The sequence below is a fragment of the Semicossyphus pulcher genome, unplaced genomic scaffold, assembly GCF_022749685.1.
Source record: "Semicossyphus pulcher isolate SPU_LCO1_2020_fin unplaced genomic scaffold, fSemPul1.0.p SCAF_10, whole genome shotgun sequence".
NCBI classification, from domain to species: Eukaryota; Metazoa; Chordata; class Actinopteri; order Labriformes; family Labridae; genus Semicossyphus; species Semicossyphus pulcher.
This window is the reverse complement of record NW_027211604.1, coordinates 8,654,581-8,668,630: the sequence shown is the minus strand read 5'-3', so window position 1 is coordinate 8,668,630 and position 14,050 is coordinate 8,654,581. Positions and strand designations below refer to the sequence as shown.

General features: G+C 39.7%; 1 protein-coding gene across 1 annotated transcript; it reads left to right on the top strand.

Moving 5' to 3' along the window:
• Positions 1–2,606: 2,606 nt before the first annotated feature.
• On the top strand, positions 2,607–11,665 carry nufip2 (nuclear FMR1 interacting protein 2). Its single transcript, XM_069675409.1, has 4 exons — positions 2,607–2,774; positions 4,581–6,254; positions 7,687–7,719; positions 8,646–11,665. Exons 1-4 carry the CDS (start codon positions 2,627–2,629, stop codon positions 8,696–8,698), a joined length of 1,908 nt encoding a protein of 635 aa, XP_069531510.1. The 5' UTR covers positions 2,607–2,626; the 3' UTR covers positions 8,699–11,665.
• Positions 11,666–14,050: the final 2,385 nt, after the last annotated feature.

Below are 14,050 nucleotides of genomic sequence, written 5' to 3'. Positions count from 1 at the left end.
TTATTATCATTATTATTAACCATCTTTCTCATCAGGACAAGTTAAGAGATATAATCAATGATGTTCATCCCCTCCACAAGAGCAACAGTGTGTTGATAAATCTGCCATTATTAGATGATAACATGCTGATAGGGGAGGTGTATAATGCTAATTAGTTTTCATTCACTTTCAAATGAATACAATTTATCATATTATATATATTATATCTAAAAAAATGTTGAATTCAGTTTGTTCAGCCTGCCCGATGGGAGTTGTGTTTGTGTAAAGCCCGAGTCACACACTGAGAATAAATGGTCTCTGTGTATTTTTGTTGAGAATCAAATTTACCCTTTAAACTCTTTGTTGGTGAATATAAAATAAAGAAATGCTTTAATTTGAAATACTGAATCAGAGTGTAACCTTTCCTATGCATGATGTTAGTTTTAAAAGCTGTCTTCATTTAAACCCCAGAAACATAATTTGATGCTTAATGATATTTAATTTTTACTCTACAAGTCTAACAGCATGCTTTAATCTAAACCAAACAATTACAATTCATGTGCGCTCTTAATTATAATATTTAAAATTTCAAACGAAGACTTCCTGTGAAGCCAGACGCATCTCACCAGCACTGAGCTAGATTTTAACTAGATTTGACTTCCCTCAGTCAAGGTTATTTTCATCCTCACTCTGCTTTTCATATGGGAAATGTGCACAATGCTACAGCGTCTCTGAAACTGGTCCCATAACGTGCTCAGTACCTCTCAATGTACAGGGTTTTAATAAACTACGGAAGTAGCATTTCTGTGAGACTGGGTCTATCTCTAGAAACCTGGTCTCATTTTAAAAATAAACCTTGTCATAAGATGAAGATGTGATATGAATATTTAATTTGATAAAGGTAGCTGTCACATAGATATACATTAGGGGGAGCAGTGCTACATACATCAGCACTATGAGACTGTGTGAGACACGGATAGGCTCTTTTCTATATAGCAGTAAAGACATGAAGAGATGCTCAATGTGAAGACATTGAGATTTTTAATAAGAAACACAGTGAGATGCATGCAATTACTAAAGAGATTATATTACTCACATAATATAACATTTAATCCTGAAGAATAATTATTAATATGTGTAATTTTTAAATCTGATTTGGGCTTACCAGCGACAGAAACTCAAGGATTTCTTTTATGAGTTACTGAACTTTGACTGCATCTCTTGTCAAATGCAGTACATGCAAAATCCGAGACTTTGTATCTCTAACCACAAGAGGGCGCCGTGTGCTGCTTTATTCCCCATTTGTGCAATATTGCACCATGTCACACTGTCCTACATATCCACAGTTCAGTATAAGACACTCTATGAGAGGTGGGGATGTCCTGCTTTTTGGGACTGTCTTTTACATGTAGAGTCAATAAATTCAAATTGTGTTTTGTGTTCATATTAATGTGTCGATTCTGGCAAACAAAGAGCTCATTTTCTACATATTATAAGTCACTTAAACAGGATTAAAAATGTAAATATTAAATATGATTGTTGATTTTACTTTACTACATTTTTAGGGTGTTTTTTATGGCTTTGCAAAAAGCCTAAATTTTGGCAATCTGTCAGTGTGAGTTAGCAGTGCAGCCATAAACTCTTTATTATAGCATTAAATAAGAGGGGGATTTCACTGACTTAATAGTGTCAGTAGACAAAAATGTAACACTAGCCTATTGCTTATGAACAAGTTAAATGTGGGGCAACATTTTGTTTAAATGGTGCTAAAAAGGAGAAAAGGTGACAGACATTAGGGGGCTACAACGCAGAATTACTATTCCACACAAGATGGTTTAAATATGTTGATTTAATCGGCTCATTGTTACATACAAACCCTAAGACAATGGCTTAATTATTTAAGTATGTTGTATAGATAGATTCTTGTTATGTGTATTTCTTTGATATAAAAAGAAATTTGTGAGCTGATGGTATTTGAGACAGGAATCATACAGGTATGCAGAAAATAAATAGTCCTTTTAGAATAGGCATTTCTATGCAAACTACAGTCTGGTTAAAGTATTAGTTTTTGGCAAGTATTAAAGTATTTTTTGCCTCTTTTGGCACAAATGTAGAGTGCAGAACAGTCACAAGAACTTCATGTTTTTTCATTCCACATGTGGTAAAAAACCTTAAAGGCATGAAAAAAGTTTAAAGACAGAGGTAATAAATTTGGTATTAACTTTCCATTTTGGGAGTGGGGTTTGTCTCCCCTGGACCCTCCATTAAAGTGTCCACTGGCTGGAGACGTGGCAGCGCCTCTGGTCATATGATTTTGGTTCATACACGAACCCCACCCCGTTATTGCCCACCCTTAAAAGATTTGTTAAATGTCACTTGTCCGCAATTCTAGTCTGTAGTGACACTTCAAACATCTGCCAGAATCTTGCAAAGCCAAGCAAATATTTCCTGCATAACTCATCCCAAATAGTAGACACTGACTTTAGTGGCGGTGACCACCCAAAACAGAGCCATTTTTAGACGTTTACTGCTGACGTTTACAGAGGCTTCAAATAGCTTCCGTTTTACTCTGGTGGTGATTGGACTGTTCTGTACTTACCCAGTGAGCTAACATAGTGGGTGAACAAGTCCGACATTCTACACTTCAATGGAGGAACAGCCCAAAGATCGGGCACAAGACAGGCAATATCACCACCACGGAGAGGACAGAAACTCCATTCAACATACTACTTGTCTAAAACATGATCAGAGCCACTTCCAGCGCCAGCATCAGGAAACGCAGACGAAGAAAACAGGTTGGGCCATCCGGAGAAGTGAGCTAACGCTTGCTAGCCTTAGTCAGCTAATGTCAACGAGCCGACTAGCATTTGCTAACTAACGTTAACTCCATCGTGATTGGGGGTTTATCCTGCTAGCTCGCTAATATTACAAACCATAAGCTGTAGCTCAGAATAATATAAGAGACCTTGCAGCTGTTGGTTTTTTAATTGAAAAGACCGATAGTTGTCTGCTGTCGGTCCAGAAAACTAACCGTTAAGTCAGCTAGCTCTGTGGCTAGCTGACGTTGCGTGACAGTTGTCGCTGGTGGTGGTTTGACATATCGGGGATTGACCTTGTGCGCCGGCTTCACCATCCATTATTCTTTTGCAAATGTAGCATTTCAGAGTACCCGTCTATAATAACACGTTTTCTAACCATATTTATTGTTAAGTGTGCTTGGCGTGTCGCCCCAACAGCAGTCAAAGCTTTATTCATTTCAGCATGCTTGTGTCCAGTTTGGGAGCACGAGCCGGCTCCACTGGAATGTTCTGAGCTGCCGTTTCCTGTCGGCCATGTTAGAATATCACTGCGAGCTAACGCTACAGTAACCTGGATAGTTAAGATTTTCTCTACAACCACGATCATTTGCAAGCCTGGCATGTCGTTGTCGTCTTTTGCCTGCTTGAGTCACTGGTGTTAATTGGCTATCTTATGGCTCAAGCGACTATGGGTGCTAGGGCGTGTTAACGGCAAACGAGTCGCTAGCTAGTTGACATTAGCTAACGCTAGCTGCCTCTGACAGGCCTGTTGCATGTTGTCCAGTAAACGTGAAGCCACGCAGCAACTCGATTTCAACCACTACATGCTACTGATAAAAATAACGTTAGTTGCAGCAGAACGGACACTTTAACCATCGACCTAACGTTTGCGGGAAGCTATGTCAAGCCGTTTGCTTGCATATAGGCGAGAACCTCTCTCCCTATAATATGAGAAGCGAGGCTGTATGCAGAAGCCCCTGTGCTGTGCCCACAGACATGAGGGGCAGCCCCATTTAATGGGAAGCCCCACGTTGACACAGCAGCCCCCATGTCTCTGTGCAATGCAAAGACCTATTTGTGGCTCAATGGCAGTCCAAGTATATTTAATAGATGCTCTTCTGAGTCCTCCTTTAACACATTGCAACAACTGGTTTAACGTTAAATCAGATTCTCTGGAAAGGTAATAGGTCACAGTTATGAAGTAGACTGTATTTCCATAACTTGCTTAATACAGTGAGCACCCATTTAATCTTACATTCTCTTGAACTCTTTTGATGTCATCTTAGTTTGATGTCATCTTAATTATTGACTGCTGTGTTGATTTATTAGAGGAACTAAACTATAAACACAATACATTTTTTAGTTATCCATGTTGTGGTGCATATGGTTTGTATAGGAAACACCAGTTTATCAGTGTGGCAAGCAGAGACAAATGTATTGAATGTATGTATGAATGTTAATAATTCATGAATTTCTATAACCGTTGATTCAGCATTTTTCAGGTTTTCTGATTCTAGGGTCCTATGGGGCTCATTATTGCATAACAAATACATTACTAAACATATATATATATATATATATATATATATATATACTGTATATGTTGCCTAACACATGATCAAACCTTTACCTAACCAGTTTTAAGTATAATATATCCCTAAAATGTGAAATCCTTAAATACATTTTGTTTTCCCTCCGGAGGGAAAACAGATGTGTATTTGTAAATGTCCTTGCAGTTGGGTGGAAAGGCTGGTTGAAGTGTTCAGTCATTTCAGTATAAACTGATTTTGTTTCCCCTTTCAGGCAATAAAAAAGTAAACATCAGTGAGGAGGAGGGGGACAAGAATCCACATCTGTCTGATACTGTTGGTATGTCACATCCCCCCAACAGCAATGGTAACAGACACACAAGTAACGCAAATGTGAAGCAGAAGTCAACGCAAAAGCTGTACACCACTGTTCCAAAAGTGAGCAGCAAAGGACTGGACCATAAGAAGAATATGGACCTTAAAAATGACAAGGACAAGGCCCTGGAATTGAATCATCATGAGGGCCAACCCTTGGATAAGAAAGACTCTGCGTTGCTTCAAAATGGCATTGTAAACTGTGGCTTAATTACAAATGGTTATTCTAGCAAGGACAATGATGGCAGCGGCTCAGAAGGTGGATACACTACTCCCAAGAAACGCAAGGCCAGATGCAACAACGCCAAGAACTCTGATAATGTGATAAGAGAAAAAGAGAAAGACATGCAGCAGGGCAACACTACGCAGGATCACGGGGCTTTTAATCTTGAGACGACGGAGAAGGGAGTCACTTCTAGACTTGATGGCTTTAGAGCCGCCCATAAAGTAGAAGCTCAGTCCGCAGCCAGGCGGGCTGTTGCCTCAGAGGCTTCAATGGGTGAATCTCAGAGGAAAAACTCTGATGGCAAAACAGTTGGCACCTTTGGTAAAAAGACTGAGGAAAGGCACAAAGCCAAGCTCTCCTCACCTTCAAAAGAGGACTCGTGGACTTTGTTCAAGCCCCCTCCAGTATTTCCTGTGGACAATAGCAGTGCTAAAATTGTTCCCAAGATCAGTTATGCAAGTAAAGTAAAAGAAAACCTCAACAAAGTAGCTCAAGGTGGAGGAGAGGCACTGCCTCCTCCGGTTAGACTGTCACAGGTCCCTATGTCTGCTATGAAAACTATCACCTCAGCTAGCTTTACTAATGGCCCTGTTTCTGGAAATGGAAACGGCTGCCCGTCAGTGGGTACCTTCTTTGCTCCTGCTGCTAGTAGTATTCCACCAGCCCCATCTATCCCAAGTGGCGAGAATGTAGCATCTCCTTTGGAAAGTAACTGTAGCTCTACAACTAGTCCTGTAGATGGAGAAGCATATGAGCTTAGAAAGTGTACTCTTTTAATTTACCCTTTAAATATGCAACCTGTGCTCCCTAGTGCTCGTCACCTTGACCCGCCGGCTGCTCAGACAAATCAGAAAGCCTTGGGAGATATCTTCCAGAATCAGTGGGGGCTTTCCTTCATCAATGAGCCCAACTTGGGGCCAGAAGGAGGAAGTGGCCAGGTGGCTGCAGAGGACAAGACTACTGTGGCTCAAAGCGAGTGTCAGGCTGGAACAGCCAAAACTGCCCAGCCCTGCTTTGATGTTAGCCCATCGTTCTTGGAGCCCGGCACTTTGGCTCAAGACCCGGAGAAAAGGACTTGTGCACCTTGCAATGCTTGTTCTGCTGCTTGTGTGATGAGTGAGGAGGAGAACAAGCTGACTTCATGTGGCCAGGAAAAGACAAAAGCTGAGGGCAAGGGTTCTGCTGTGTCGGCCCCCAGTAAAGACAACGGTGCTAAGCCTGCACAGGGCCAGCTGACCACTCTGTTGTTTGGCTCATCTAAAGAGCAGGCCCACTCTAAAGACATTGGCAGAAGGTGTAGCTGGGGGTCCTTTGATATTAAAGCTGCTGTCACTTATCACACTAAAGGTAATTTTCACAATTTTTGCTATTTTGTAATTAACTTTTCCAACCATTTAGGTTGTAATCCTTAAGATTTGTGGTTATAGATGGTTATGGTAAGAGTGGTTAAATACAAGAGCAGAGAGTCCATGAGTGCAACCAAACAAACTCACACTTTATTACATGTATATAACAAGTTGAGTCAATTAAACTTCAGTGTGGTTTCATGCTGTGAAAGGTGTGAGTGGTTTTCCACTTTACAGTATGACACTAACTGTTGTGAAAAGTTGAAGGTGTGAAGCGTGTCGTCTGAAACTCTTAACTCTAACAGCTCACCGTGGCTGCTCACACTCCGTCTTTGCCTTGCAAAAATAAGAAATGATCCGCTTACAAAGTCTTTTTTAAAAATGACTCCAAACATTTAACAATCATGCACAGCACTAACCTCTGTTTGAAGCTTGTCTGTTGGCAGCTTCCACCCACTGTCTCAGCATTTGAAAGCCTGTAATGTGAAGCTTTAGGAAAAGTTTGGTTTGCATTAGCAGAGACTTATTACAGCTCTGATTTGATTGTGGGGTGAAGTGTGACTGATATTGATGATAAGAAAAAATTTCAATCAGTAAGGCTGGATTGTTTCCTGTAAATAATCCAGTGCGAGCATGGCAGACTTCCCAATTAACAATGAAAACGAATGCACACAGAGTTATTAGAGAGTGTAAATATTAGGTATGCACCGATTGAGAAAATAAGAGCCGATACCGATGTTTAAAACAACAATTTTGCTGATGTGTTTTTCAATAAATGTAATTTTTGCTATTATTTATGCCCTCGTCTGGATAAGGGGCCAAAACAAATTTATTCACCTTCATCATTCTCTTTGAGAAAGCATGAATTCAATCTTTCAAATCCTCAATACAACTTTTTATTTAAACTTCTTTCACATAATAATATTTTCAAAAACAAAAAACTGCCTGAAAAGCCTCTTTAGCCTGTTTTAGAATCACCTGGTCATAGTGCAAACATTTTTCCGTGCTTACATAGCCTAACAAATATCTTAATGAAAACATAAATACTTTCATGTTACAATTACATTTACTGCACAATTAAACACTTGAATAACAAAAACATCAGCTACTGCCGTCGGCGCATGCCACCTTTTTTGCCGATGGGCCGATGTCTGTCAACACGGCCGATATTGGCTGATTGCCATGTTCAGCCGATGCATCGGTGCATCACTAGTAAATATCATAGTATGTAGAAAAGCCAGAGTATCAAAGTTGGAGTTTACTTCTGGAGGATCTTGAGGATTATAACTAACAAAATGAAGTGTCAGGAGATTTGATGTGCCCAATGTATGTTAAATTATGACTTTTGTTAAATCAGTATTACATTTCTGCAAAAATATAATGACCAATTAATGCAGACACTGAACTAATCCGTGTTTTTTCCTTCCTTACAGAAATGGAATCCGTTTTCAACTTGCAAAAACAAGGTAAACTAAACTTGTTGGCCTCAGTTTTTTCTAAACTCTTTTTTTTTAGAAATGTTCAGGCATCGAAATGTAAGAACATATTATACAAGAGAAGAAACTTATACTTTTTTCTTCATAAATGCGCTGCTTTATTGCAGCTTTTGAGGCACATATTCAACATCAAAAGACACGAGGATCTAGACTAAGCTGCATACGTGATGAAGTTAATCGAAATGTTTCTTTTTTATGTGCACATACATAGATTGACTTTTAGTTGAAAAATAACTTGAATATTGTTTTGCAAAGTCACAACAAATTGATCCGAGGACATTCATGAATTAAATTTACTTACTGCATTAATGCCCCCCACGTGCCTCTGGGGGACGGATAGCTATGTATCGTGACTAACATCACTTAACGGTAAATCCTCGAAAGACAAAAGGCCACATTTGTTTTATTACTAAACATCGGAAACATAAGCAACCCGAGGTAATCACCAACAGAGAGTGTTAAAATGACTGAGTGAGACATACTGCTGGTGTACGGTCCTCTGGTGTTGCCGTCTGCCAGCTGGCAAGTGAAAAACAACAATTATTGCAGACAGGCTGTTGATATCAACACAGGCAGCACGAGTTCAGTGATATTTGAGGATATGTTAGCTAAATATCAACTGCTAGCTAGAATGACATATGCCTTTTCACTAGGGTGAGATTGCTTTAAACGTATTGATTGTCGTGTCAATTTTATGCATCAAGAGTAGCGTTGCACTAAACGAAGGAAAATGTAAACAAGATCTGAGATGTGAATTCAATCAAGGCAAAGTAACATTACAAGAAGCTTACGTAAACCATTTTCCAAAACGATTAAAATCTGGATTATCTGTTGCATATTAAATGTTCTATGTTGAATAGTCTAACCCATGTCCCCTTTCTCCCCCTCTGCTGTAGATCCAAAAAGAGTAGTGGTTTATGATGAGACCAAGGATGGACCTGATCAGTGAGGTAGATGGTCTACAGTACTTACCTTCTTCTCCTCTGGGTGCTGCGGTTACCTACCTTGGAAATCATAAATCCTGTCGGACAGATAAAGAGACAACTGTGAAAACATTGATAGTATAGCATGGCAGATTTTCCTTGGAGTCACGGGTGGAATAACAGACTTCCTCGGGGGCATCAGACAAACGCACGCACACTCTGGAGGGACGTTTAAGGAGTTGATCGGTGCCTCTCCGACATGCTTAACGGACACTTGCAAACTTTGGAGCTGTGATGCTCGCTTGTCTCGTGGCTCTTTAAGGATGATGTTCAACAAAGGAAGGTGTCATGGATTGCACCTCCCTAAGCCTTTATCCTGTTGAACTGCGGCCGCCGTCAGTCTGACTATGGGATGCCTCAGTCATTTTCTTTCTTCACGCATTCAAATGAGTTCATTGTAGATATGTTAGACGTTATACATACACACATGTGTGCAAGCTTGAATTCATAGTGGAAGAAAGGAGAACACACTTTGCAAAGAATGCCTTGAAGTTGTGGACTAAAGATCTTCGGAGTCCTGTTAAACTGTAAGTTAAGTGGAAGCTCGTAGGTGAGGCCCCATCCAGGAAGGGAGAACCTTGTCTTAAATCCTTTAGGGGGAAATCAGAGCCTCTAAAATGAAACGCTTGCTTTTTCTTTTATACCGTTTTGTCCTACCTAACGTGATAATTGAGTGTTAATCCGCACTGCAGTATGACCCCAGAGCACAGGTACAGAAGTGCCCCATTTGAAGGAAAGCTTCACCCCTTCATTTCATTACTACAGGTGCGCAAAAGATTTAAAAAATCAGGTCTCCGCTTAAGGATACACCTTTTAAATGTCAAAGCTTTTCATACATTTCATGCACATTGTTATGAGGTCAGTGGAGACGATTCCTTAATTCAGATTCAAACTTCTTCTAATATATGAATCGTGACTTTAGGAAGTACAGGAGAGACATTTCTAGCAACATAACCAACAAGGTCTTCTGCGTTTGTGCTATTTGTTCCGCAGCAAGACTCAGGATGTTCATACAGATTCTTTTGCCTGCATTCTGTCTGTGTAAAAACTGTTCAATTCCTCTCGTTAAAGGAACATGTGTTGCATTTTACAACTTAGATTTTTTTTGTCCCGACTCAGCGTCGGGTCTTTATTTTTCTGTCTTATGGCATTTGTATTTCCTGCATGTTTACTGGTGGACATGAACGAGTCAGAGGTCACTCTTCATCGCCATGCAAAGATAACAGTAACACCAACTGCAATACTAATCTAGGTTCCCCCTGACTAGCTACTTTGTCAAAACTGTGTTAAAATGTGAAGATGAGTTGTACTTTTATGTTTTACTGTGGATAACATTTAACATTTGCAAAGTAGTGTGCAATAACACCGTGTGATCCATACGCTGTGTGAAAAATGGGTTATATGGAGCTACAAAAATCATCACCCAAGATGCTGGTGTGGCCTGCAGTTCGTTCGTTTGTTCAAAAAAAATGTTTTTAGGGTGCGTTTTCAGTTTGCTGCACAAATTTTTAAGTGCAAAAGAGCTCATGCTGAAAGATCGAATTAAGTCTAGGGAGCCCAAATTAGCTCAAACTGCTAACTGGCCAGCTGTGACATCACTTTTCATCACCACCTCCAAATCAGGATCAGTTTATTCAACGCAACGAAGGAACTGACCGGGTTTCTTGTCTCTAGAAGATTTGATTTGGTTAACGTGTGGATTAATAGCACTTTATGTAAACTAATTGCTTTTATCTTTTAATTGCTAGAGAGAGATCTATATGTACTGACAAGAATTACTCCTCGAAAGAATGGCTCTGGGCTGTTACTTTTCAGAAAAAAAATACATACAGAATTATTAAATGTAACTCAGGTAGTGTTGATAAAGCCATGACTATGTTAAATATTGTTTTTTGCCAAATGGCCCCTGTCCTGTAATGTTTAATTGGAAACGTTGAATTGGAGTCCTTTAATATAGAGTCTCATGATGTTGTGACAAAACACCAAATAACTACTTGTGAGGGAAAACCGTCATGGCATGCAAGGTGCTGTCATCCATCATGTTGGGCTCTGAAATCTTAAGTTTTCCTGTATTATTCCCCCTTTTTAAAAAGCACATTGCTCCATGTTTTCTATGTAAACTAGACTGTAATCTTCTCGCCATCTTTAATGGTTGATTTTCTCCTTCATGTGTTCATAGCGAAGCGCCTCCTGCTATATTATTGCCGTTTCTGTCGGGTTGAGCTCTTTTCAAGTACACTTCTCTCCACTGTGTCCTGATTAGACGGCACTGCAGAACGTGGTGACTGCAGCCCGACATTTAGCTTCCATGTCTAATCTCAGTCAGCTCTCTGGTATTTAAAGATGCTTTGTTTTGGCTTCCATTGTACAGCGTGTGATGGATGAGTGTATTATCAGACGCTGCCCTCTGAAAAAGAACAATTGTGTCGGATGTGGTCGATGAGGAAGCAGGGGTGTTTGAGGAGATATCGCACATTAGCATTTCTGTTATTTCTCTGCTTGTGGATGTTTTAATCTGTCATAACGTTACTAAAACTGTTAATTTGCCCGTAATCTATAGACACAGTGACATAATCAGGTTCTTATATGGTAAATGCCAAATTTATCAGTGGACAATGGCGCATCTTTAGGCTTCTAAATGTAAAACAGGGTGTTAAATCGAGTAATATGTGATGTTACTGTAGTCTTACGACCTTTAAAAAGACTTATTTTGTCATGTTTTTAAGAGGATGGTCCTGCACAGGGAAATCAGAGAATCTCCCATCCTCCCACCCCAAGGCTCCTCTTTGTGAAGCACTTATTACAGCAAAAAGGCTATGTTGAATATGCATCTATAAAGATAGAACTTTTATTAGCAGTGTAGCCTGCATACCAAAAACAGGTTCTTGAAGCTGAGTAGATGGTTAATCAGTGATGGGGGGGGGGGGGTAAGGGCGGGGAGGGTAGGGGGGCTTTTAGTGACTGACTGTTGAGACAGAATCGCCTGATCATGTGGAGTTTATATATTTCCACCCCCTCAGGATGTGCAATCACCTCAAGGATGCTAATGCAGGCTTCCAGGTTTGCGAGTTTGGCCTCGTCGTTTCGTGGGTGTGTGTGTGTGCGTAGCGAGTTCTTCCTATTATATGCAAGTTCCTCATATATTTCAACCCCCCCCCCTCCTCCGAATCGCCACCCCCCCCCCTCCCTGGTTGTTTCATGTTCAGGTGCCTGTGTGAAAAAAAAAAAAAAACTTTTACAGCAATTTTGATTGTTTAAAATCTGCTTCTAGCATATATCCGTGCCATTATTTTCTTTGTTTTTGTAACATTTTGCAACGCTGTTCAAGTTCTAATCCTAATTTCTTCTTTTAAAGCGACATGGACGCGGCTGAGAGCGACGAGCGTTTTTATGTGTTTTTGTAAGGTTTGACAAATTTCACGGCTTGCGTTCAGATGTGTGTGACCTAAAGCCAAAATCAGTTTGAATGGGACGGATGACGCTTGCTGGTGTGTGTATACTCATGACAGTCCATTGTCAAGTTATTGTCTGAAGTAGCACATAATTGATTTGAGTTGATTTAACAAATTGATGTTTTAACACGTTTTTAAAAGCATTTTTGTTTTTTATTTTTGAGTTATAACCTAATTTATCCATAGATGCACACATAGGATGAGACTAAAAGGAATAAATGATACAGAAAATCAACACGTCTCATTTTTGATGAGTTCTAGCTGATTTAGTTTCTGATTAAAGCTGATGTAGACCCCAATAACACCCTTGTTAATATATTTGAAGTTACTCTTATCCAGCAGATTTTATACAAATTCCTTTTAATTAATTTCTTCAGATAGTTGTGATGGAGTGACGAGCATCCCAGAGTTCCTGTTAATATATTTTTTATTTGTAGTGATCATGTTGTGAGGCGGAGCGAGGTGTTAACGTGCCGGTTCAACAGCTCTGGATCTGCTTTTATTCGCCAAAGGTACACTACTCAGATATTCAGCTACTGAACGGCAAACGCACAGACAGACAGGGGTTGGGGGGGCGGGGCATGGTTGATGATGTCATAACCAGCCTCATGACATCATGCTGGATTTGGATGAGTGTTCTAAGTGAAGAAGAGTCACTACTGTAGCAGCTGATTGTCACTTTGAGGGTGTTATTTCACGGTGTGTGAGGGAGGAGGAATCATGAAAAGATGAAACAAAATACCGAAAGTGCTGCTTCTTCATCCAGTAATCAATCGTCTGTAATGGGAAATGCTGGACTCGGTGTTTGTGCTCGACTTTAAAAAAAAAAAAGAAAAACTGTCCCTCCTTTAAACTGTCTTTGCCTCTTGTGGAAACGTTTTTATTTGGGGGCTTTTATTTAGTTTTCTTCAATGACACGTGAGAGGTACAGTGTTAAACAGTGTCTGTACATGACTGAAAAGAGGTGATCTGTTGTGCCGAGTCATCTTTCTGTTTTGTTTCTGTGTCATCTCAAATGGCTGTTGTGCTTGTTGATGCATTTTTCTTTCTTTTTTTTTTCTATCTACTCCTCCTTTTATCACTTTTGCCCCCCTCCCCCCCTAAAAAAAAAAAAAGATGAGGCAATAGCGTTTCTTTCTCAGATGTCTTACAGGTTGACATTTACGTTTGAAAGTGAGCAGTCTGATTTATTTAATTTTTGTTTTGAATTTAACAAAAGTGTCACATTACAATGTTCTTTTTTTTTTTAAAGCATGATAATAACCCTCAAATTCCAAACAATGTAATAGAGTCAATAAAAAAAAAAACCTCCAGTGTTCACAATTTTAGTTTCCATTAAAATGTCAAATTTTCATGAAGACTTCTGTGTGGTGTGTTTTTGGCCTTTCTGCTGTCTGATCTGATTCTGCTCACATATTACAAACAGACATTATAAAGGCTTTATTACTGTGACTATCTTTAACACACGTGCACGACCGCAGAGGAGATAGACATCTTTAATAAACTCTGTACGAGACACGGCCTCAGGAGCAGGCCTGTGTGAACTGATACTCTACCACATTTCACTGGGAATTATTGTGCTCGACTCCACTGCATTGCTTTAAAATTTGTGACTGACTTATGAAGGTTTTTGTTTTAAAACAATACAATCAACATTTTCACTTGTGCACTTATTCTCTGCAGAAATCTTATGAAGTCATTTTAACCTTAGAGTCATAATCTGTTTCTTTCTGAAATCTGTTAAATCATGCCCCAAAGCAGTGAGTATATTTCAGTACTTATTCAAGATTACGGAAGCCCTAAGCAGACATGCATCCATCCATTTTATTTACTCTGTTTTCTCCTGATCTCCAGTTGTTTTCTCGA